The sequence below is a fragment of the Zootoca vivipara genome, chromosome 1 (assembly GCF_965207765.1).
Source record: "Zootoca vivipara chromosome 1, rZooViv2.hap1.1, whole genome shotgun sequence".
Lineage (NCBI taxonomy): Eukaryota > Metazoa > Chordata > Lepidosauria > Squamata > Lacertidae > Zootoca > Zootoca vivipara.
Genome location: NC_142582.1, coordinates 30,135,464 through 30,158,837, shown reverse-complemented (window position 1 = coordinate 30,158,837; position 23,374 = coordinate 30,135,464). Strand labels below are relative to the sequence as shown.

The 23,374-nt window shown below is 46.2% G+C and overlaps 1 protein-coding gene and 1 long non-coding RNA gene across 2 annotated transcripts in view; one reads left to right on the top strand and one right to left on the bottom strand.

Moving 5' to 3' along the window:
* Positions 1-629: 629 nt before the first annotated feature.
* On the bottom strand, positions 630-21,481 carry CYTIP (cytohesin 1 interacting protein). The gene is made up of 8 exons (XM_035131846.3): positions 21,223-21,481; positions 18,488-18,537; positions 15,342-15,396; positions 13,032-13,134; positions 12,026-12,119; positions 10,098-10,167; positions 5,336-5,402; positions 630-2,067 (listed from the first exon to the last, which is right to left on the bottom strand). Exons 1-8 carry the CDS (start codon positions 21,379-21,381, stop codon positions 1,601-1,603), a joined length of 1,065 nt encoding a protein of 354 aa, XP_034987737.1. The 5' UTR covers positions 21,382-21,481; the 3' UTR covers positions 630-1,600.
* The window catches only part of LOC148687515 (uncharacterized), a 36,053-nt gene continuing 21,967 nt past the window's right edge, over positions 9,289-23,374 (top strand). Inside the window, exons 1-2 of the long non-coding RNA XR_015947919.1 lie at positions 9,289-9,426; positions 10,089-10,176. This is a non-coding gene — a long non-coding RNA (uncharacterized LOC148687515). The remainder of the gene's footprint in view (positions 9,427-10,088; positions 10,177-23,374) is intronic.

The following is a 23,374-nucleotide window of genomic DNA, read 5'->3' as shown; positions in this document are numbered from 1 at the left end:
CGGGGGGGGGGGATCCTAACATTACATGGTTTACTCCCAGGTAAACATGCTCAGAATTGCAGCCTTGTTAGTTGCTATATTTTGCTCCTCCATTGTCTATCCTTCCTATCTTCCTTTAGAGCAGGCATGTCCAAAGTCCGTTTTGGGGGCCTAATCCAGCCCGCTGGTCAATTTAAACAGGCCCCAGTGGCAGTATATGTCCCAGGAGAAAATCCTAAAAAGCTCAACAACCTCAATCCTAAAAAAAGCTCAACTTTGGTCAGCCCTCACGCATGTTCACTTCATCAAATCTGGCCCTCTTTGGAAAAAATTTGGGCACCCCTGCTTTAGGGAGTTCAGAGTTTCCAGGACATTTGCCTGGTGTTGGCCCTGACCAGACCTATTCAACTCCAGAGGTGGAGCTAGGCATGCCTTTTTAAAACCAGCCACTCAGAAATCAGAATCTCGAAACTCCATTCCCCCCCCCCAATGTGGACCTTGAAACTTTAGTATTTTCTTTTCTTAGCATGTTTGAGTTTTTAACCTCTCCCGCCGCCCCCGCCACCGACAACTTCTGATGTCCATATCCCAATATTTACCATTTGATGACCACCTTTCAGTTTGTTTTTTGAAATGCAAATATCAACCACTACATTCTTCAAAACTGATATTCAAATATAAACACATGAAATACAATTTGAACTATATTTACAAAAGTGAGGGGGGGCTGTATTAAAGCACTTGGTCTTATTTTCTTCTGGAATACACACTGTACATCAAGGAGCAGGAGCGGGCAAGTGTAGTTGCATCTGAAGGCTACAGCTCTATGAACCTAGTTCATTGATGCTGCCAAATCTTCCTTGCACATACATGCAGGAAATAATTCTAAATATACTTGTATGCTGATTCACAAGATTGCATCAATTCTCATGCTTATAACATATTTGCTTTGCTTCTTAAGGCTCCTCAAATCACAGGAATTGCTGCATTCCTGCAAACCAGTACACACATATACTTCTGGTTCATGGGTTACTTTTTCCATCTGGTCAGAAAGGGACAAGAAAACAAGCATGGACAACTGTGAACCCTTAATAACTGTGTGAAGGAAATGTGCTGGTAGAGCAAAACTTGTGAATGGGCCTTTCTTTGATTACCTAGATAATAGTAAGACTTGGGAAAGGACCATCATGACACTTAGTTCCTAGCAGTTGCTATGTCTGACCCACAATGTACGAATATCGTTTGAAAACAGCCATCCACCCTCCTGCCCTTCACCCCAAAATGCTCTGTGTGTGTGTGTGTGTAATATCAATGTGGGTGTCTTGAAACTATTACAGGAGAAAACAAGTCTCTCAATCTCAAGTGTTCCCTTCACCTCCATTGACTTTTCACTGAATAAAGTGCAGACACAATGTTAGGGATGGGGAAATCTGTGGCCTTTAGATGCTGTTGGACTCCAGTTCCCATTAGCCTCTGCCAGCATGGCCAATGATCAGGGATGATGGGAATTGTATTTTGTCCCTGACGTAGGTAACCTGCACTTCTGTCTGAATGGTTTGAAAGCTACAGGTTGTTGCCCAGATATTCACTGAAGGATGCAGTTCCTAGCCCACTTCAGTTGTCAGACACGGCTTTCTTCCTCTTCTACAGCTCGGTAAAGGCCAGGGATGAATTTCAGCAGCCTCTTTCGAACACTTCCCTTTCCTCTTTTCCGCGGGAGAGTCCCAAATATGTTCGAGGCGTTGCTTCCATCCCAAGAGGGAGATGCCGAGCCACTGCTAGTCACACTGATGCTTCTGTGCCTTCTCAGTGAACTCTTCACAAAGGCAACATCACTGTCCCTGGAGAGGAAGCAGTCATCTTCTGTGCTTGACTGCCGGCTAAAAGTCCCACTAGCAGGATCCTCGGAATCGCAGGCTTGGTAGAAGCTGTCCTCACTGTCCACAGTCATTGAGCTCAGGCGGCTTAAACAGCTGCTTTCGCTGGGAAATCGGGGTTTGTTTGCCAAAGCTGACCCTGATCCAGCATAATCGCCAAATAAGTTAGATTCTTCCAGTCCCGCAAATTCAAGTGGCGAGCACATTTCTCCTAGGAAAGAGAAAGAATAGAACATGCATTACATACCTCAAAATGCACAAGCCGGAATAATATACAGTGGTACCTCCGTTGATGAACTTAATTCGTTCTGGAGGTCCGTTCTTAACCCGAAACCGTTCTTAACCTGAGGCGTGCTTTTGCTAATGGGGCCTCCTGCTGCTGCCGCGCCACCGGCACGCAACTTCCACTCGCATCCTGGGGCAAAGTTCGCTACCCGGAACACCTACTTCCAGGTTAGGGGAGCTTGTAACCCAAAGCGTTCGTAAGGAGGACAGTACGTAACCCGAGGTTCCATGGCACTAAATGTACTGATCTTGCTGAAATATCACTGGAGCTCTCACTTTGGAATGGGGGAGAAATTACATTCAGTTTTCATTTAAAGGTGACCCTTCCTAATTCACACTCTCTGAAAACATGAGAACCAAAACACAGCCATCTTTCAAAATTCACACTTTCCTGAATTTTGCAATGCAGTTTTCATTGCAATGCAGCCAAGTAAGGTGTACAAAAATCCATATACCATGGTAAAGTGTGCATTAGATGCATATATTACTGAAAATAACATACAAAATTGAATTATTATTATTTGGGGGGGGAATTGCTTTGCAAAAAAAATGTGTAAGGCAAAATTGCACACAGTAATGCAGAAACGGGACTGAAATGCTGGTGAATTTCCATTAGGACTTTTTCTTTCTAAAAAAATGCAAACTGGTGCAGAAATGTGGAGATAGGAAATTGAGATTGGGGGGGGGAATGCAAAATTGAATGAAACTGAAATTGACAGATCCACCCATTTGCTAGCTCTCAGATGACACGATAAGCTCTCCAGTAGGCAGGGGCGGGGATTGTTTCACTTCTGCATTCTAACTGGTGCACATTGTGTGAATGTGAAAACTGGTGAAGTGTAGTGGTAGGCGAGACTGAGCTATGAATTGTATCTGCCATGAACTTATCAGGGAGCCTTAGGCAAGTATCTCTGCCATCTGCAGAAAGGGAAATAATAATAGTAACTTAACCTTGCAGTGTCACTGTAAGAATTACAACTAAAAAAATGCACACACTATTCTAGGAATGGGGAGCCTCAGGTCCAGGGGCCAAATGTGGCCCTCCAAGTCCCTCTGGCCTTTCTTGGAACTCTTGCCAAGCTAAACCCCTTTCTTTCCCTGCTTCACACCCTAAGTGTTTTTGCCTGAATGTGTCATTGAACTCTGATAATGCCTCTTGCTTGCTTGGGGTGTGTGAGCTTGCATAGAGGAACTAGCCAACTCTACAGAGGTATTCACCCTCATTGCTTGCTCTCCTCCTCCTCTCTTGCATTTATATACCACCTTTTCCTCTGAGGAGCTCTGTGGTTCTCCCCATTTTCTCCTCACAACAACCCTGTGAGGTAGGTTCAGCTGAGAGATTGTGACTGGCCCAAGGTCACCCATAGCTGAGTGAGGATTCAAACCCTCACCTCCTAGGTCCTAGTCCAACACACCACAGTGGCTCCACATTTCCCCCTGGCCCTGCCAACCTCTGGAAGGTTGCTCACCCCTATGCTATACAAATGTTAAGTTCTATTTTTTACTTAGCCGGACTGAGAGCTGGTGTAGTATAATGGTCAGAGCAGCGATGGCAAACTGGTGACCATCCAAATGGTGTGGGACACCAACTTTCATCAGACCCAGTCAACACGTCCAATGGTCGGAGATCAGGGGAGCTGTAGTCAAACAGTATCTGGAGGGCCACAGGTTATCAACCCCTGCAAATAAGAGCATCAAACTAGGGCTGGCAAGAATTGGATTTAAATCTCTAGCCAGCAATGGAGCTCAGTGGCTGGTGCTGGACCTGTTACCATCTCTCTCCCTAACCTACATCACTTAAACTCCTCCTCGTTTCCAGATCTCTGTGGATGTCCCAGATCTCCTCTCAACCTTCCAAGTTTCCCTTACCTTTGGTTTAGAGATGAACCTAATTCATGTGACCTTTTTTGGGGGGGGGGGCAAAATTCAATTACACTTGTATCACATAATACAAAAAATATTGTGGTTTTTATACTCTAATCTGCCCTGTGATCCTCGGATGAACGGCGGTATAGAAATTAAATAAATAATAAGTAAAGGCTGTTTATTAAGACCAGGCATCCCCGAACTTCGGCCCTCCAGATGTTTTGGACTACAATTCCCATAACCCCTGACCACTGGTTCTCTTAGCTAGGGATCATGGGAATTGTAGGCCAAAACATCTGGAGGGCCGCAGTTTGGGGATGCCTGATTAAGACTCTGGGGAATTCTGCTTTCTCCGGTGTGGCTCACAGCAGCCTTGAAAAATCAATACAAGTGGATACAAAATTCATGTATGTATATTTAAGGCATTTATATACCGCCCTTCATAAATATCGACACCCCCCCCCAGGCAGTCTACGATGCAGATTAAAAACAAAATAGAAACAAGAATAAATAAAACGTAAAGGTAAATAAATAAAACAAATACATTTGAAAACAAATCGGCTGGATCAGCAAGGTGAAAAGCTTTGTTTGCAGTGTTTAAAATGCAATTTCCTAAAAGCAGAAACTTCATGCTAAAGACTACTGTATGCACAATTCAGGCAAATGTTTTAATACCAGCCAGAGGTGTACAGTCAGTGTCATATTCACACATTCACACCATATATTTAAAGTATTATCATATGAATTTAAATAGTAATAGCTTTCAACAAAGAATTGTGGAAGTTGTAGCTTGATAAGATTGCTGACAGTTGGTATGAGACCCCTATTCCCCTCTCAGAGCTACAGTTCCCAGAGTGGTTCAATGATCAATATATCTTCACAGGGAAGTCTGGGAATTGTAGTTCTGAGAAGGGAGCAGGGGCTGCCTAACAACTTTACACTTAACAAACTGCAGCTCCCGTAATTCTTTGGGGGAACTGAAGACTTACTATGGCAATTTATGCTATAGCCGGTGTTCTTCTATACCAGGCTTCCTCAACCTCGGTCCTCCAGGTGTTTTGAGACTACAGTTCCCATCATCCCTGACCACTGGTCCTGCTAGCTAGGGATCATGGGAGTTGTAGGCCAAAAGCACCTGGAGGGCCGAGGTTGAGGAAGCCTGTTCTATACAGCTTCTCCCAAACCTTTTATCTGCAGGAGAGAACAAAGGCAAACCAAAATCTGAAACCCAGGAAACATATTGACTCACAGGTGTTCATATCATTTCTGCGGAGGAAGCTGAGTTGGATATGCATTCTTATTTTCTATCATAGGAAATTCAGCCTTACCATTAGCAAGGTGGTGTTCTCGTAAGCACAGTGACTGGAACTCCAGCAATTTTTCTTGCAGGGTTTTCTGTAAAAGGCAAGCAGAGATCACTGCAATTTGGGACACAGCACTTTTATAAGGTGGTTCTGTTACACACTCAAGCCCCCGTTGTGATTGTGACAAACGTGTCCCGTGATTTTCTCTGAATTGGTCCAGTTGTCTCAGAGGGGTTTGTATTTGTTTTTAAATGCAGTTTAGTGTTTTATCCCGTGCTCATGTTGCCTTTTTCCTGTTTTTTTAAAAATCAGGATCTCAACCCCCCCCCCAGGCATTGGAGTCAGTTGGACACTAAAATAATTATTATTATTATTATTATTATTATTATTATTTATATTTATACCCCACCCTTCCCGGTTTAAAAACTGGGCTCAGGGCGGCTAACAGCAAATATAAAACTGATTCAAATGTGACTTAAAAAAACAGCATAAAATACAACAACAACAACATAATAATAATAATAATAATAATAATAATAATAATAATAATAATAATATTATTTATACCCCGTCCATCTGGCTGGGTTTCCCCAGCCACTCCAGGCGGCTTCCAACAGAAAAATAAAATAAAATAATCGATTAAACATTAAAAGCCTCCCTAAACAGGGCTGCCTTCAGATGTCCTCTAAAAGTCTGGTAGTTATTTTTCTTTTTGACGCCCACCAGAGGGCGTTCCACAGGGCAGGTGCCACTACCGAAAAGGCCTTCTGCCTGGTTCCCTGTAACTTGGCTTCTCGCAGTGAGGGAACCGCCAGAAGGCCCTCAGCACTGGATCTCAGTGTCCGGGCAGAGCGATGGAGGTGGAGAAGTGCCTTCAGGTATAGTGGACCGAGGACGTTTAGGGCTTTAAAGGTCAGCACCAACACTTTGAATTGTGCTCGGAAATGTACTGGGAGCCAATGCAGGTCTTTCAAGACCGGTGTTATGTGGTCTCGGCGGCTGCTCCCAGTCACCAGTCTAGCTGCCGCATTCTGGATTAATTGTAGTTTCCGGGTCACCTTCAAAGGTAGCCCCACATAGAGCGCATTGCAGTAGTCCAAGCGAGAGATAACTAGAGCATGCACCACTCTGGCGAGACAGTCTGCGGGCAAGTAGGGTCTCAGCCGGCGTACCAGATGGAGCTGATAAACAGCTGCCCTGGATACAGAATTGACCTGCGCATCCATGGACAGCTGTGAGTCCAAAATGACTCCCAGGCTGCGCACCTGGTCCTTCAGGGGCACAGTTACCCCATCCAGGACCAGTGAGTCCCCCACACCTGCCCGCCTCCTGTCCCCCACAAACAGTACTTCCGTCTTGTCAGGATTCAACCTCAATCTGTTAGCTGCAATCCATCCTCCAACCCCCTTCAGGCACTCACACAGGACCTTCACCGCCTTCACTGGCTCTGATTTGAAAGAGAGGTAGAGCTGGGTATCATCCGCCCAGCCCAAACCCCCTGATGATCTCTCCCAACAGCTGCATAAAATGCAGCATAAAGTGAATGGTGGGTTTTTTGGAGGGGGGAGGGAAGGAATAATGCATATCCAAGTTATTGGGGGGGGGGCTCATGATGGATTTTGGGCATTCAGATTTCAAAAATTTTTTACTGGTCACACACCTGGGAAGTTGAAAAATGTCCAAGGGAAACATCAGTCTAAGAGAAATGACCAAGAAATTGGACTAGATGGGTCTTTGGTCTTACTAGATGGGTCTTTGATCTCCTTATGTTCTTATTGGGACACATAACCCCATCTCACTTTCCCCTAGAACAGCTCAGCAGTGACATTCTGTACTGTGTATCATAGATTACTGCAAATGTACGTATTACACTTCCTTTAAGCTCCAATCCCGTTCCTTAAATCCCAGTGCGTTTCCTAGAGCTTTCCTTCCAAGAGAAAGATCATCATCAGGGAGTTTATCCAAGTTTTGGATAAGTGACAAGACAGCATTCTTCCTAGTTTGCCAGGCTTCATAATAATCAACCACTGTGCTCTCTCATTAATCACAGCAATGGAAAAGTTTGGCTCTGCAGTTCAATCACATTTTGCTAGCTCTTTCTAGGCTGGATGGCAGGAGTCCCTTGCCTTCTTAGCTGCTTTAATCAAGGCGCTTGCTCCCATCCCAGGATTTGGTGTCATCTGGAGGTCAAGCTCAGGTGGTGGCTTTGGGGTTATGTAAGCAGTTTGGCTGGGCCAGTGGCCTTCCCACGTTTCCTCCTCTGGTTTCAAGATTTTGTACCAGAGTGGAACAGCAGCAGAGTGAAAGGACCTTTCCCTCATATTCTGTGCTGGATATTGGCAGCATGGTTGCGGCGATGATTTATGGGAATTTCACAGCAGCGGCTAATGGCTTAATCAAGATGAAGGCCCCATTGTGCAGCTAAAGAAACCTTTAACCCTGTTTCTGCCCGGATTTCACGCCCAATGAGTAGAAGGGAAAGTGAAATAAGTTTAACTCCGAATCAGCGACAGTAATTCCTGACCTCTATGTTAAGGATAATGGTTTGATTTCCTGAGATGGGAATGTTCAATTATAAGTGCATAGGTGCTTCAAGTGACTGGGAAACCTACGTGATCAGGTCTCCAGTTAATGCAGAGGAGCCTGAGCATGTACAATGATATGTCTGAGACTTTCCACTATGTTCAGACCTTCCACTGAAAGTGTGGAGGAGGAGAAGGAGCAGCAAGGCCAGTGGACACAATTCTGCTTTTTCCTTTGGTAGTTCAGTATCTGTGCAACTGAAAATCCAAACAAGGCTCCTGTTTCTACGGGGTGTTGTTCTATCATGAATTAGACAAGGAGTTAAGTTGTTAAAAACTCTGCAATGTGTGGTTTTCCAATAATCAGGAGCTAGGTGGAATCACATGATGCTTGCTGACTCTCCTCTCCCAATATAAATATTCGGTGGCTGAAATGTACTTTCCCGGCTTAAGCTGCAGGCACAGAGCCCAAGGAAAGCTGAGCGGATGCCATTCTGCTTGAGCTGCTGCCTGCACAAAGTCCTTTCCAGCAAGCAGAAAAGCTGGCTGCTCGTTAATCACATTGCAAAATGAGTCAAAACTAGCAATAAAAGATTTAATAATTTTGCGTTCTTTTAATAACTGAAGACATGCAGCATTACATTGAGTCCCATTTTCTGTCTTCCTCGTCCCAAAAAAACAGTGTCTAGGGCAGGTGCTCTACTCTTCATTATGCTAGCATTAGTGTAATAGCCATCAGAGAGAGATGGTTTTTTCCCCCTAAGGAACTTCCTTCCTCCTCTCCCCTGCCCTCACCTGTTGAGACTGCCTTCTTTGGGGAAGGGGGTAATTTGTTGGGAGCAGTGGGCAAGGCTGGAGTAAAAAGTGGGCGGGGCCATTATTTTCCCTTTGTTTCCCTTTTAGGGTTGCCAGTCTCAATAGAGGACAGGACTTCTGTGCCTTTAATTGCCCTGCTCTCTTTTGAGTCTGGAAACCTTAAAGAGAAACCAGCAGACCCTTTGCTTGGAAATTAAACAAAGGGTCTGCTGGTTTCCCTTTAAGGTTTCCAGACTCAAAAGAGAGCAGGGCAATTAAAGGCACAGAAGTCCTGTCCCCTATTGAGTCTGGCAACCCTATTCCCTTTCTCCTCCCTCATTCTCTCTCTTCTTCCTCCTCTTCTCCCCCCCCCCAGTTGCCAGGGGAAGGATAGGATCAAATATCTAAACTAATCTCCAACCAAGGGCTTCCTCCATCTCCTTTCATTGCATCACCGATTTCAGATTTTCCCCAACTCACCCCATGTTTTTTCCCTCCTGCTCTCCCTCCCTCTGAGCTCCCCTCACCTGCATTAAATTAGGCTGAGGGCCATAACATCACCCAACTGCTAGCAACAAATGCAGCTGTTTTAGAACAAGGGTTAAATGTCACTCCAGCTGCTGCCTTTTGGACCAGTTGAAGCTCCTCAGTTATCTTGAAGGACAACCCCATGTAGACCAGAACAGGTTGTCCCCCGCCCCCAACTTTCTGGACTTGAGAACTTAGAATCCTCTTTCAAGGATTTCATCACTGCCTCAAAAGACCTGCCTAGCCCTTCAGCTGGCTCTCCTGATTCAGGTAGGGCAGAGAAAAGGCTGGTTAGTTTCCCTGGATGCTGTGATTATAATGTTGCTACTTTGCATGGCAGATGTTGTTTTGTTGCTGTTATTAATTTGGGGGTATTTATATAGAATTTGCTTTTATGTCTCGTATTATGGTTCGTTATCTGAACCACTCTGAGTTCTCTTTGTGAAGAAAATCAAAGATATAAGTCCCTAAATAAACAAATGTAACTTCAGGTGAGAGGGAAGCAGGTGGCACTGTGGTCTAAACCACTGAGCCTCTTGGGCTTGCTGATTGGAAGGCCGCCAGTTCGAATCCCCGTGACGGGGTGAGCTCCTGTTGCTCTGTCCCAGCTCCTGCCAACCTAGCAGTTCGAAAGCACGTCAAAGTGCAAGTAGATAAATAGGTCTACTTACCTTCCGGTGGGAAGGTAAACGGCGCTTCGGTGCGCTGCTCTGGTTTTACCAGAAGCTGCTTAGTCATGCTGGCCACACGACCCAGAAAAACTGTCTGCGGACAAACACCGACTCCCTCGGCCAGTAAAGCGAGATGAGCGCCGCAACCCCAGAGTCGTTCTCGACTGGACTTAACTGTCAGGGGTCCTTTACCTTTACCTTTTAATCTTCAGCTGGTTTCTACATAAAGGTTAAAACTGATGCTTTCTATCCTCTATATAGAATCAGTACCTTCAAGTACCGCAGCTTAGTTTCCAGTTCCATCCGCTTCATTATCAAGGATTCATTCACAGTGTCTAACCTGCAAACAGTAAGTATTATTATTATTATTATTATTATTATTATTTACTATCACTATTAATAAAATTTCGTACTACTAATATGAATGCAAGTTAAAATGTCAGGCATGTGTTTACGGCATTGGACTGTGGCTCCATCTAGTCTTGGCTGTTTCTCCCTTACCCAATATTAAAAAAGGTAAAGGGACCCCTGACCATTAGGTCCAGTCATGACCGACTCTGGGGTTGCGCGCTCATCTCGCATTATTGGCCGAGGGAGCCAGCGTATAGCTTCCAGGTCATGTGGCCAGCATGACAAAGCCGCTTCTGGCAAACCAGAGCAGCACATGGAAACGCTGTTTACCTTCCCGCTGTAGCGGTTCCTATTTATCTACTTGCACTTTGACGTGCTTTCGAACTGCTAGGTTGGCAGGAGCTGGGACAATATAAGCCATGCTAAAGCTCACAAGGGGAATGGCAATAGCCACCCCCTGTTACTTGCCCCTGGCAAATATGAACGTTTGCAGACATCATTTAGATACCGTACTTGATTTTTGAGACTGACAAGATTGCTATTGGGACAACAATGTTTTATATTTTGATTTTATTCTGTGAACCCCCTCCCCCCCCCCGAGACCTCCTGGTATAGGGTGGTATATAAATTCAACAAATAAATAAATAAAATAAAAACAAGCTTGATAACTTCTGGCAGTTCAAGTGGATGAGGAGGCAAACTTGGGCTCATATCATCACTGATTCTTGCCTAATCCAAGAGAAACGTATATTACTGGTTAAGAATGTGAAAGGACTTGGAATCCATCTGTGATTAAATGCCATTAGGTAGTGCCTGAGTAGTGGGGGCAAAGAGATATTCCAGGGTTGTGATTGAGGAAGAGAAGGGGACATAGAAATCAGGTATACTTTTATTAAGATGAGGAGTCGACATCCCCTCTGAGTTCTGTCCCTTTGATATGTCCCAAAGGAGCCATAGGGTAACAGACCTTAATTGATTGTCCTAAGTCAGCCAAATTTTAGGCTTTGTTTCAACTATCGGGCAACTCAGGCTCTGAGACTGGCAGGTGCAGCTTACTGTCCCATCAACTTGCTGTGTAGTATGACATGAAAGAGGGCCTTCTCTGTAGTGGCACCCAGACTACGATATTCCTCCTTCCTGGAGGTATGGCTGGCCACAATATTGTTGGAATTCTGTTCATAAAATGCTTGCTCTCTCAGGCTTTGGAGGGGCTTGCTTAAGCAGCTTTGAATTTTCTTATTTATGTGGATTGTTCTACCGTCCCCACTGTTTTGATTTAAATCTGTTGTCATTTTAATTGTGTTTTATGGTTTTAAGTAACAGTGCTTTGTTTAAAATGTTGCAAAGTCCTCTAGGATCACAATGCGAAGAGTAGTCCGTAAGTTTATTAAATAGATTAAATACTGTTTCAGATTCTGGACTTAATGGTTGTACAGACATACACACTAACAAACGCCACCTTCTTCAGTTAACCTCAATATATGGTGAGCCAGCTCTGTTGCTGCATTTGGGCTCATTCTGCTGAGTGGGGCCCTGGATCTTTGCCCCAAAGTCCTGCCCTGAGGGCACTGTTGGCTTTTGACGGCAAAAGCCTGCCTGCCTGCATACTCTAATGTTCTGAATCCTGGAATGTTTCTTGTGGTCTTTGCCCATTGTTGGAGATCGAATGCGGCCTTTCTCTGCTTTCTTACAGTGGTGTACGCTTGCTCTTGATAGCCAAAGCATTCCAGCCTAGGCAAAGCAACTTCATTCCTTCCTTAACATGTGCACACACCCAAAATCAATGTAATAACAAACCATGAGAAAACCCTTTTTGTCCTCTTGGGGGCAGAAGGGCTTTTGACTACCTCAAAAAGTTCCCTGATGACTTGATCAAGTCCACCATTTGCTTATGAGCAAGTCCTTCAGTGCTCGTTCCGTTGATATTGGTCAAAATATAACCTATGATAATTCAAAAACGGACATAATTAGAGACTGTGTATTCATTGTTCCTTCTGTATCCTAAAAAAAAAGCAAATGGGAGAAGCAGTAAACCAGGAGTGGGAAACCTCAGGCCCAGCGTCTGACTGTGGCTGTCCACACATCCATGCCCAGGCCTCAAGACTCTGTCCAGGCCAGAGGTGCCAACTTGAATAAAATACAGGGGGGGGGCAGGTAAGCCCTGCCACACATAATCGATCACATGATACAGTGCATGCACACCATTTGAACGATAATGCCCATCAACTTGGGGGGGGGGTTAAAGACCCCTCTGCCCCTAGGAGTTGGCTCCTATGGTGCAGGCCAAACTGCTCACTGGCTTCACTCTGTGCCATCTTGTAGTGATTTTATCTGACTAGAATGTATCCTTGAATTCTGGTGCCTCTTCGTTACCTGCGTGGCGAGAGGGGTGTGTGTGTCATACCTGCCAAGTTGCTGTCAGAGAAATAAGGGACCGGGCTGGAAATAGCAGACCGGAAGTAGCGCTGCCGCCATTTTGGAACTGGGCAGAGCAGCATCAAAAATCACTTCTGAGCATGGTCCGCCCAGTTCCAAAATGGCCGCCCCACCAGAATAAACCGGGGGGGGGGGAACAAAAAATTCTGTTTTTTCAGCTAGGAACAGCTGGAAAAATGGGGATTTCCTGGGGAAAACGGGAGACTTGGCAGCTATGGTGTGTGTCTGTGGTGTCTGTGTCTACGTCCACACACACACACACACACACACACACACACACACACACACACACTACTGGTGTGTGGCCCCTGGAAAGTTGCCTGTGAGAAAATGTGGTCCTCAGGCTGAATATTTTCCCCATCCCCGCAGTGAACTTTGTTTGGGTGAATTTTAGGGTGGGGGAAAAAGGCTAGTTACCACTTTGGAGTCCGGCAAGAGAGGCGGGGCTTCCTTCTTTAACTTTGCAGATGTACGTGACAGTTTCCAAGGAGTGGCTGATGTGGCGCTGCAGTCGAAGAGTCTGTGAACAGAAACACAGCATTGGGAACAGGAGAAGGTTTATCTTGGGGCACCAGTTCACAGAAGTAGTATCGAAACTGGCTTACGTACCCATCAAACTGCAGCCTCCCACTCATTCACTCTCCCACGCACCACTAAAACAAATGCTTCCTCTTTATAAAAGATAAGTGGTGGGGGGGGGATAACAGGAAGAAACAATGTTCCCACCCAACAACAAGGCTGTCCTTCTCCTTCCCAGACATTTAAAGAAGATCAGGAAGAAATTGCTCATATGGCACCACAAAAGAAATTATGTATCCCTAGTGTGTTACACAGCTCAAAGGCAGTCTGACAGTAGGTGTGTATAATAATTCAACAAGAACCCAGCAGAACATGGGGACAATTATTATTATTATTATTATTATTATTATTATTATTATTAATTAAATTTGTGTTCCACCCTATACCTGTAGATTTCAGGGTGGTTCACAACATAACATTGCAATATCAAGGATCTGGTCAGAGCCAAAGCAATGTTTCTTAGGTCTCCTGCCTGGGCATAGCTAATGGCTGCAACTAACAAAATGAAGGGAATGTGAAGCAAAACTAAAGTAACTGTTTTGGCCCTAATCAGGTCATGTCAAAATGACTAAGCCAGGGGAAACAGCGTCCCCTCCCAAGGCTAGCTCAAGCCATTTTGCTGCCTGAGGCAGAGCAGCAATGCTGCTGACACAGCCAACCTAGTGGTTTTGGCACCACAAGCAGGAAATCTCACAAGCATCTCTGCCCCTCCCTGACAGTAAAAATAGAACACTAACAATTTGCTGTCCTTCTGCCTGATGCACCTAATGGCAGGGCTGGCCCTGCAACATCACCTCCCCACTCCAATGATAAAATGCCCATAACAGATATTCCTCACAATATAGCATTGGAAAAGGAAGGGAAGGGAAAGGAAGAGGAACACAGAGGCATTCAGTGCTGTGAGATCTTCTGAGCTCTCACAGGAAGCCAGACCCTCCTCCAAGAAATGCATGGCAAATAGCTGTTGATGCTGTAACAGTTATATCCCAAGTTGCTTCCAGTGGGGGGGTCAAGATGGTGCACATGGCTCTTCACTGCCCCCATTTTATCCTCAACAACAACCCAGTGAAGTAGAGCAGACCGACAGCCAGTCAGCTTCCTGACTATTTCAACCCTTCTCTCCCAGGTCCTAGTCCAGCACTCTAACCAGTAGGCCACACTGGGTGTTTTATAGTTATGAAATGCTGGCTTAGCATGGAATAAAGACCTCCTCATTCCAGTCAACATGGGGTTACAACCATGAGGAGCAGTTTCAGGGGCGTAGCCAGAATCAAAATTAGGGGGGCAAGGGGCAAGGGGTGGGGCCAAGGCACGGGAGGGGAGGGGCCACAGTGGGGCAAGGAAAGCCATGGTCGTTCAGGGGCGAGGGGGCGCCAGGATCAGCCCGAAATCGGGCTGCTCCGACCCCCTCCTCCCCCTCCGCAATCGGCAGGGGCAAGGGGGTGCCAGGATCAGCCCAAAATCGGGCTGTTCCGATCCCCTCCTCCCCCTCTGCGATCGCCGGGGCGGGTGGAGGGAAAGCCAGCCAAACGCAAAGCGTTTGCATGGCTTTCCCTCCACCCGCCCCACAGCCAGCCAGGGAGAAGGGAGACGTCCCTTCTAGCCGGCTGGCTGTGGGGCAGGTGGAGGGAAAGCCCCAGAGCCGCACAAAGCGTTTGGGTGGCTTTCCCTCCACCCGCCCCACAGCCAGCGAGAAGGGATACATCCTCTGCCCCCTCCTGCCCCCCGCCTACGCCCATGAGCAGTTTAGAACCCCATGAAACATTCTCTTTCTAAAGGTTGTGAAGAAGCACTTCTGTTTGTTTGTTTCTTTCTTTCTTTCTTTGTTTCTTTGTTTGTTTGTTTGCATTTTTGTCCCCTCCTTCCTCTAAGTTCTCCCCATTATATCTTCACAACAATTTTGTGTGGAAGGTTAGGCTCAGGAAAAAGCCAGGACCAGCTCCAGGTTTGAGAGAGCCAAGTATCCTGTGTGTTCACACACACACACACACACACTCACTCACTCACACACACACACACACACACACACACACACACCTGCTTACATGGATGAGTGTGCTTGGGCTAACCTGATAATGGCAGTAGCAATCCAGAACAGTTGAGAGCTCCCATTTTAATTTCCCTGCATTCACAGTGTTAACGGCTCACCTGAATTTCAAATCCAAATGTTTCATTATCTTCTTTGAAGATTTTAAGTGATTTTCTGCATTGAGAGAGAGAGAGAGAGAGTCAATAACCCATTGGAAGGGAATAACGTGTTTAATGCTTTATTTAGAATAAATGTGCTGTTCATTGTAAGCATCAGTAGTTCTTAACAAGTGCAATGAAACATCTAAAATCTCCCCACATCTCCAAAGATCACGTGGACAGGATTGTTTACAGGACATATTGTACACATCACCAAACTGTCACTGTGAGAATGTGGATTGACTGGATGTGTGCAAAGCTGAGCATACAAGGAAGCAATCGTGTCATTGCCTCTTAAGGATACTTGAGGAATCCATCCTCTGACCAGATCTGCACATCCCAGACTTAACAAGCAGAACTGTACACAGTTATGCTTCAGATTTCACACTTCCCTGAATTCTGTGATGCAATTTTCAGCTTCAAAAAAGAAGTACTGAAATGCATATAAAAATGTTTAGGATAGAATACATTTTAAAAGGGGGGGATACATTCAAAAATGCACATTTTCATGCAGATTTGGGTGTGTGCTTTGTGTGGTTTTTTTTAAAGCAGCAGAAATGGGAATGAATGGACTTCTGCACATACACATCCCAGAGTGACATGGGTAAGAAATAGACTCATCCATCCATCCTCCCTCCCAGCTCCTAGCTCACCTCCACATTTTCCAGCATGGCATCATTTCAACCCACTTTTGAGTTCTGTGCTGGGCATATAGTGAAATGACCACCTAATTCAGGGGTAGGCAACCTAAGACCCGGAGGCCATATGCGGCCCAATCGCCTTCTCAATCTGGCCCATGGACGGTCCAGGAATCAGCGTGTTTTTACATGAGTTGAATGTGTCCTTTTATCTAAATGCATCTCTGGGTTATTTGTGGGGTCTGCCTGGTGTTTTTACATGAGTAGAATGTGTGCTTTTATTTAAAATGGATCTCTGGATACCGTGTTTCTCATATTTTAAGGCATCCCTACAAAATAAGGCATGGCAGGATTTTCAAGACCTAGCGAAATATAAGGCGTACCCCGAAAATAAGACATGCTGGTATGGCAGGGCACGCCATGCCAAGTCCCAACCCAGCGGGACCCGGCAAAGGTCTGAGAGGGTGGCTCCGGGAAGCGAGGAAGGAGCAGGCAGCGGCCGACAGCAAGAACCTTCCGCGAGGGAAAACGGGACGACATGCCCAGGCGAGAGACAGGAGGAGGAAGAGGGCAGCGGCGGCAGCAGCTGCAAGCAGGGACCTAGACAAGGAGGCAGCCGGGAGCGTGAGAGGGAGCGCAGCCGGAGCCGGAGGGCGAGGAGGAGCCTCTGGCGTGGGGAAGCCGGAGGGCGGGCAGGCAGGCAGGCCGGGCGGCTGTGGCGGGGCAGAGGATCCGCCGGTGGGAGCTGGGAAGGAGGAGGAAGTGATGCGTGTTCTGGCTCCTCGTGTACTGCAGCACGGCAGCTCCGCCCGGCCTGGCTCCTCCTTCCCTGGCGTGCGCTGTGCTCGCGCTGTGCTGCTCTCCCGCCGTCTCTTCCGGCTCAGCCAGAGCCGAGACAAGGACACGGGGAAGGAGGAGGAAGAGGAGGCGGGGCCTCGGCACCCATGGCAGCCTCCTCCGGATGGGAGCAGCACTACACGGCGGGGAGCCCACCCTTTGCTGGCTCGAGCTCCAAGCCGGCGGCGGGCTGCTGCCTTTGCTGGTTCCCGCTCAGTCGGGGCTCGGCAAAGCGCGCACTTTGCCAAGCCCCAACGGAGCGGGAGCCGGCAAAGGCAGCAGCGCGCGCTTTGCCAAGCTCCAAGCCGGCGGCGGGACGCAGCAAGAGCTGCAGCGCGCACAGCTTGGAGCCCCAACCCGGCAGGACCCAGCAGCGTGCCCTGCTGAAGCGCCAACAAAGTGCACAGCAGCCGGTTCCGGGCGCCGAGCCACAGCAGAAAGAGGAGGTACCGTAATTTTTTTTAAAAAATAAGACACCCCCGAAAATAAGCCACAGGCTTATTTTCTTGAGTAAAAATGAATATAAGACATGACTTATAATATGAGAAACACGGTAATTTGTGGGGCAAAGGAATTGGTTCATTTTTCCCCTTCAAAATATAGTCAGGCCCACCACATGGTCTGAGGGACGGTGGACCAGCCCATGGCTGAAAAAGGTTGTATGCTGACCCCTGGCCTAATTGCTTCACCCCTCACAATACTATATGCATGAATCCTTTCTGTTCCTATATTTGGCTTCCCATTTTGGTTGTGTGGTCTGGGCCACTGAGTGAAAGGAACGCATCGCATATAAAGTGATGTTCCAGTTCCTCTGCACTCTGACCTTCTGTCTACCCAATTGGTAGCACAGGGGAAATGACCAGTCGTGCGCTGGAGAAATGATTTCAAATCCATTCCCAATATCATCGTCATCATCATCATCATCATCATCATCATCAAAAGAAAGTATATACCAGCTTTCATTTCAAGAAGAAGTATGAAGGTGGTTAACTCTCACTGCCACACTGCAATATGTAATGGTGGTTGCATTAGCTACTGGGTTCAGGGATAGGCTGCGGGTGGCGCTGTGGGTTAAAACACAGAGCCTAGGGCTTGATGATCAGAAGGTCAGCGGTTCGAATCCCTGCGATGGGGTGAGCTCCCGTTGCTCAGTCCCAGCTCCTGCCAACCTAGCAGTTCGAAAGCACGTCAAAGTGCAAGTAGATAAATAGGTACCGCTACAGCGGGAAGGTAAACGGCGTTTCCGTGTGCTGCTCTGGTTTGCCAGAAGCGGCTTTGTCATGCTGGCCATATGACCCAGAAGCTGACCCAGAGATGAGCACCGCAACCCCAGAGTCGGTCACGACTGGACCTAATGGTCAGGGGTACCTTTACCTTTAACTCTCACTGCCACACTGCAATATGTAATGGTGGTTGCATTAGCTACTGGGTTCAGGGATGGGCTGCGGGTAGGCATTGCTCAGTCTTTCCACTCCTCCCCAGCCCACGGATTTCATTGTAGCTATTAGTTTTTTTTCGCACTTTCATCTTCCTCTTTCAGTATCTGCCTTGGGCCTCCACACACAATTATCGCATTTCTAGTAGCAGTGTAACGAACTAATATTTAGAGAGAGAAAGCAATGCCTTTATTACCTTTGAGGGCCAACAGAGTCACCAGAAGAGATTGTCCTACTTAAAGCAAGCTGGAAGGAGAAGACAGAAGGGAGGGCATTGCATTAGAAATTCGTTTGTGTCTAGAAAACAAAATGCTAAAGGAAGGCTTTACATATGCAAAACTGTCAATAAGAATTACAATCAATAAGGTCCACCTGGGTCCTTTGAACAGGGCCAAGCAGATGACTCCGAAAGTTCAAATTCAGGGCATGATGGAGATGGTTGCACCCTCTTGATTTCCCACAGCTTAGGAACACACAAACATTAAAAATGGCCCTTTTGGATCAAAGGCCCATCTGCATTCTAAACCCTACAGTGGTCAACCAGCTATTTCCAGGAATCCCTCAAGTGGGGCAAAAAGGAAATACCCCTTCTCTCCTGGTTGCTCACCAGCAGGTGGTGTTGGGTGGCATCCTGACTCTCGTTCAAGCACCTATCATGGCTACTAGCTGTTGATAAAAGCATCTCTCCAAAGAGTGCTGGCTCTACCATTAGGCAGAGTGAAGCTGCTGCCCCAGTCATGAAAGTGAATAAATTGTAAGTCGTGGGTTGCCTTTCAGTTGTGACTCTTCGCTAACAGAAGTAGTTGTGCTTGCTGAAGGCAGGGCACTGGATTTTCAAAGATTCCTCCTGCCCAGTGCAACTCCTCCTGTTTTGCAGAATCTGCCTCTGAAACAGATTGGGATATGTCATAGAGGGTGCTATTGGTAGAAGGGATCAAGGGGAAATGGGGTGTCTCGTCTTGTGCTATTGAAAGTGCATTGCTAGGGCAAAGGCACCATTTGATACACCATCATCATCAACAACAACAACAACCCTTTTACTTCCAGGGAAGGGGGAAATGATCTTATGGGATTTTCTTCTTCAGGTGCCAAAATAACTTGACTGGCTTTGGGTACTGTGCCAAAATACCTAGGGCCAGCCCTGACTCAGAGATATCAACAACCCAGTCATCGCCATTGCCTGAAGCTAAACGATTTACGCTTGAGGGAACAAATTTCAGCTCCCTAAAGTGGAAAGCAAGAGCCTCTCTTGATTAAAAATATAATCCATCTCAGCAAATTGGTCAACTGAGAGCAGTCCCAGGTACGGCACACCTCAGCCAATTTAGCAAGCGGCCAAGGAACTTATTGACAGAGGTGGCTTGAACGGTGAATTGATCTTGGGCCCAAAGCCCATGCCTGCTATGGTTGCTTTCAAGATTTAACCACAGCACAAGCAAGCACTACAGACCATGCCTGGTCATAATCCCTTAGAATCAACTGGGATTGCCTGTGCCAATCCTAATTCCTGCTTCTGTGCCATGGGCATATTCTGTATTTTAATGTTTGATGGATTTCTGTATTTTAGAATTTCTGTTTTGTTGGAAGCCGCCCAGAGTGGCTGGGGGAACCCGGCCAGATGGGCGGGGTATAAATAATAAATTATTATTATTATTATTATTATTATTATTATTATTATTATTATTATTATTATGGGCCTGAGGAGGAACAGCACATAGTAGCCTCCTTTCCAAGTCACCCTCGAGTAATATTAGTACTCGAGTTGTTTTGGCATCCAAGGAAGAAAATCTTACAAGCATCTCTCCCACAGAGTAGAATTTAAAAGATAACCCTTTGTTTCCCGGTCGCAAAGCTCCAAATCAGCTGGCGGAGCCTCTGAGGCAGCTGCCTCCCCCTGCCTAATGGGCAGACCAGCCCTAAAACACTAGCCTAAGACATGGAAATTGAACAGGTGTAGATTTCTGTGGCATAGACATAAATGGTGGGAAAGCCTCACCTGCTAAATTTCTGTGATTCAGGTGGATAATATAGGCACAGCATCTAGGACCAGGCATCCCCAAACTTCAGCCCTCCAGATGTTTTGGACTACAATTCCCATCTTCCCCGACCACTGGTCCTGTTAGCTAGGGATCATGGGAGTTGTAGGCCAAAACATCTGGAGGGCTGCAGTTTGGGGATGCCTGATCTAGGACTGTTAAAATATTGCAACTCTAAAAGCAATAGACCACATACACCCAAACTCGGCCCTCCAGGTGTTTTGGGACTACAACTCCCATCATCCCTAGCTAATAGGACCAGTGGTCAGGGATGATGGGGACTGTAGTCCCAAAACAGCTGGAGGGCCGAGTTTGGGGATGCCTGCAACAGACGGTTCAGGGCTGGCCCAAGACATTTTGAGGCGAACCACAAAATGGTGCTCTCCTCTCCACCAGGGAAGAAGGGGTGAGTGAACATCTACATTAGGAACTGGCTAGGGGTGATAAAGATCACACCTTGCCTCATGTGCGGACCAGCCCTGAATCTACCCAACAAGTCCTCTGCATTGTACAAGAGCAGCAACAGAAATGTGAAGCATAGGGAAGACATATCCCAAAAAAATTTGTGGTGTACTGAAGGTAACCACCTTCATCCTTGGTATCTGACGAAGTGTGCATGCACACGAAAGCTCATACCAAAATAAAAACTTAGTTGGTCTTTAAGGTGCTACTGAATGAATTTTTTTATTTTGTTTCACCTTCATCCTTGATACCTCTGATAGATATATTTCCCACCCCATTCTCTTGACTGTAACTTGGTTTAACTGGTTTTAAAACTCTCTTGAACACTTAACTGCTTTTAACACTCTTTTTAAATTGTTGTAACCCACCCTCATGGTGAAATCTGGGTTAATAATAATAATTATTATAATTATTCATAAATAATGAAACATACCTGCTTGTAGTCCCTAGACAATGTGTCTATTGAATTTGTGAATGCCTGGCTCCTCTTGTTGTCCAGTGGTGGGTTACCTATTGGGTCCAAGTACTGGGTGTAAATTGAGCCCACGCAGTTGGCGTTGCGGTTCTGCTGAATGAGCCTCTTTAAGGACATCTTGAATTCAACTGCAAGTCATTCACAGGCTAGCATTGCCTAAAGAACCTTGCGCGACTGAGGAAGGAAGCAAACTAAAAACATAACCTCAGTTGTGAGCAAAAGTAGAAAACGCACGAACGGGGTGGGGGGGGGAGAACAAGGCCATGTGACTTGTGGTTTAGGTGCAGTTTACATAAATCTCTTCTCACAGATCAGTCAGTGTTACTCAATGTTTCTTTTTAAGCTTACAAGAGTTTGTCCCTGCAATTAAAGCAATCTGCTTATTCCCTCCCCCCCACACACACTGTCAACCCCCCCACCCTCCCGTCCAGGGACACACACTGCTTGGATGCAAACAGAAGCAACTCTTTATCGTGCAGTTTCTATGCCCCCTTGATAGTTTGTGTCTAAAACACCATCTGGCTTTAAATGTCCTTGGATTTGATGAGTTTGCCGCTTTCTCAGGCTTGTTTAGGTTTTGGGGTTTTTTTTTAACTCCCCATTCACCACGGAACAGGACAGATTAATAAGATTTTTGTTAATATGCTGTAAATAGATTAAAACCATAACTTACATGTAAAGCAGTAATTCTTCAAGTGGCGGCAGCGGGAGGCCATACCCAGGGATGTGTAGCTAGTTATAGAGACAGGGCCACATTCCCTTCTGGACAGCTTTCAGAGGGCCACATGCCAGAGATGAATGAAGCCAGAGGCAAAAGTGGGAGGAGCAACAAAAGGATGTTTCACCTTTCCTCTGTAGGCTAGTGCTTTTTACATATCCTCAACACACTCCTCTTTCCAGGCAAACACAGGCAATATCAGAGCAGGGGCGGATTTTAGGGGTGTATGACTGGTTCAACCGCACTGGGTGCCAGGTCAAGAGGGTGCTGCAACAATGACTCAGAGCAGAACGCGCAAGAGACCAGGTATCAGAGGGTCATTGTGGCTACTCTAGAGTAACTCCGCTTGAGTCCAGTTTGTCTTTAAAGACTTTTATTGTGCAAAGTATTTACAGTGCAGAGACAACTTAAAACATGACCTCTCATTCCGAATCAGAATCCGGCAATGGCGTACGTCTGTTCCTAAAAACAGCTCAACAACTCTGCTCACTCCCCCCCTAAAAAAAGCTCAACTATGGTCAATGACAATGGGTAGATCACTGTCAGTTTTGTTATACTGGGAGTAGATCGCAGTCTCTAGAGAGTTGGGCGTGCCTGCGCTAGACCATCCTGAGGTCTAGACAGAGAGCTGCATTTGGCCTCCAGGCCTGAGACACACACACACACACCCCATATGACTGTAAATGTCTGGTGTGTACCCATCCTTAGTGTTACCTGTGAAATGGGCCGTTATCTCGCAACTGTATAGGGTCAATCTGATATCTGTGCAGGATTGTCATTGTTGAATCACACAGCTTCATTATATGCAATGGACCCAGGGATGGGGATTAATCTTTAACACAGTTGTTTTTATCCACTGCATCCTGAATGCTTGGATATGTGCTTCTCATTTACGTCAACTTCCTGAATTCCAAAAGACTATAGGCAAGACAAGCTACATAGCAACTGTCCAGTCCATCAGGCTTGTCTTTCTCTGGAGATTTCTGAGGACTATATTTTTGGATGCAAACATGTAGATGAAGATGAATTTGTGAGTCAAGCTTATCATCACCCTTCTTCCAATTAACTAGCGATGTTCCCAAAACTCATTTGCATGCATGAATCTCAGTGGTTTGTAATGGTCACCTCAAATACAAATCACACATTAGAGACCTAAAAGTTTAGCTATTCTGCATTTCAGAGTTTGATTCCTCCCTCTTTGTAATACTAGTGCAACCATACTCCACAACAGTTCACATATTTGAACTAAGTGTGCTAGATAATGGAATGATCACATTTTCCCAGTGACAGACTAGCTCAGGGGTCCCAAACTAAGGCCCGGGGACCGGATGCGGCCCAATCGCCTTCTCAATCCGGCCCATGGTTGGTCTGGGAATTTGCATGTTTTTACTT

Coding starts and splice junctions, on each gene's coding strand:
- CYTIP (XM_035131846.3), bottom strand. CDS start 21,381: ATGTCCTTAAAGAGGCTCATTCAGCAGAACCGCAACGCCAACTGCGTG. Junction 15,397..18,487: donor GACTCTGTTGGCCCTCAAAG/GTAATAAAGGCA, acceptor CTCTCAATGCAG/AAAATCACTTAAAATCTTCA. Junction 13,135..15,341: donor CATTTGGATTTGAAATTCAG/GTGAGCCGTTAA, acceptor TTCTGTTCACAG/ACTCTTCGACTGCAGCGCCA.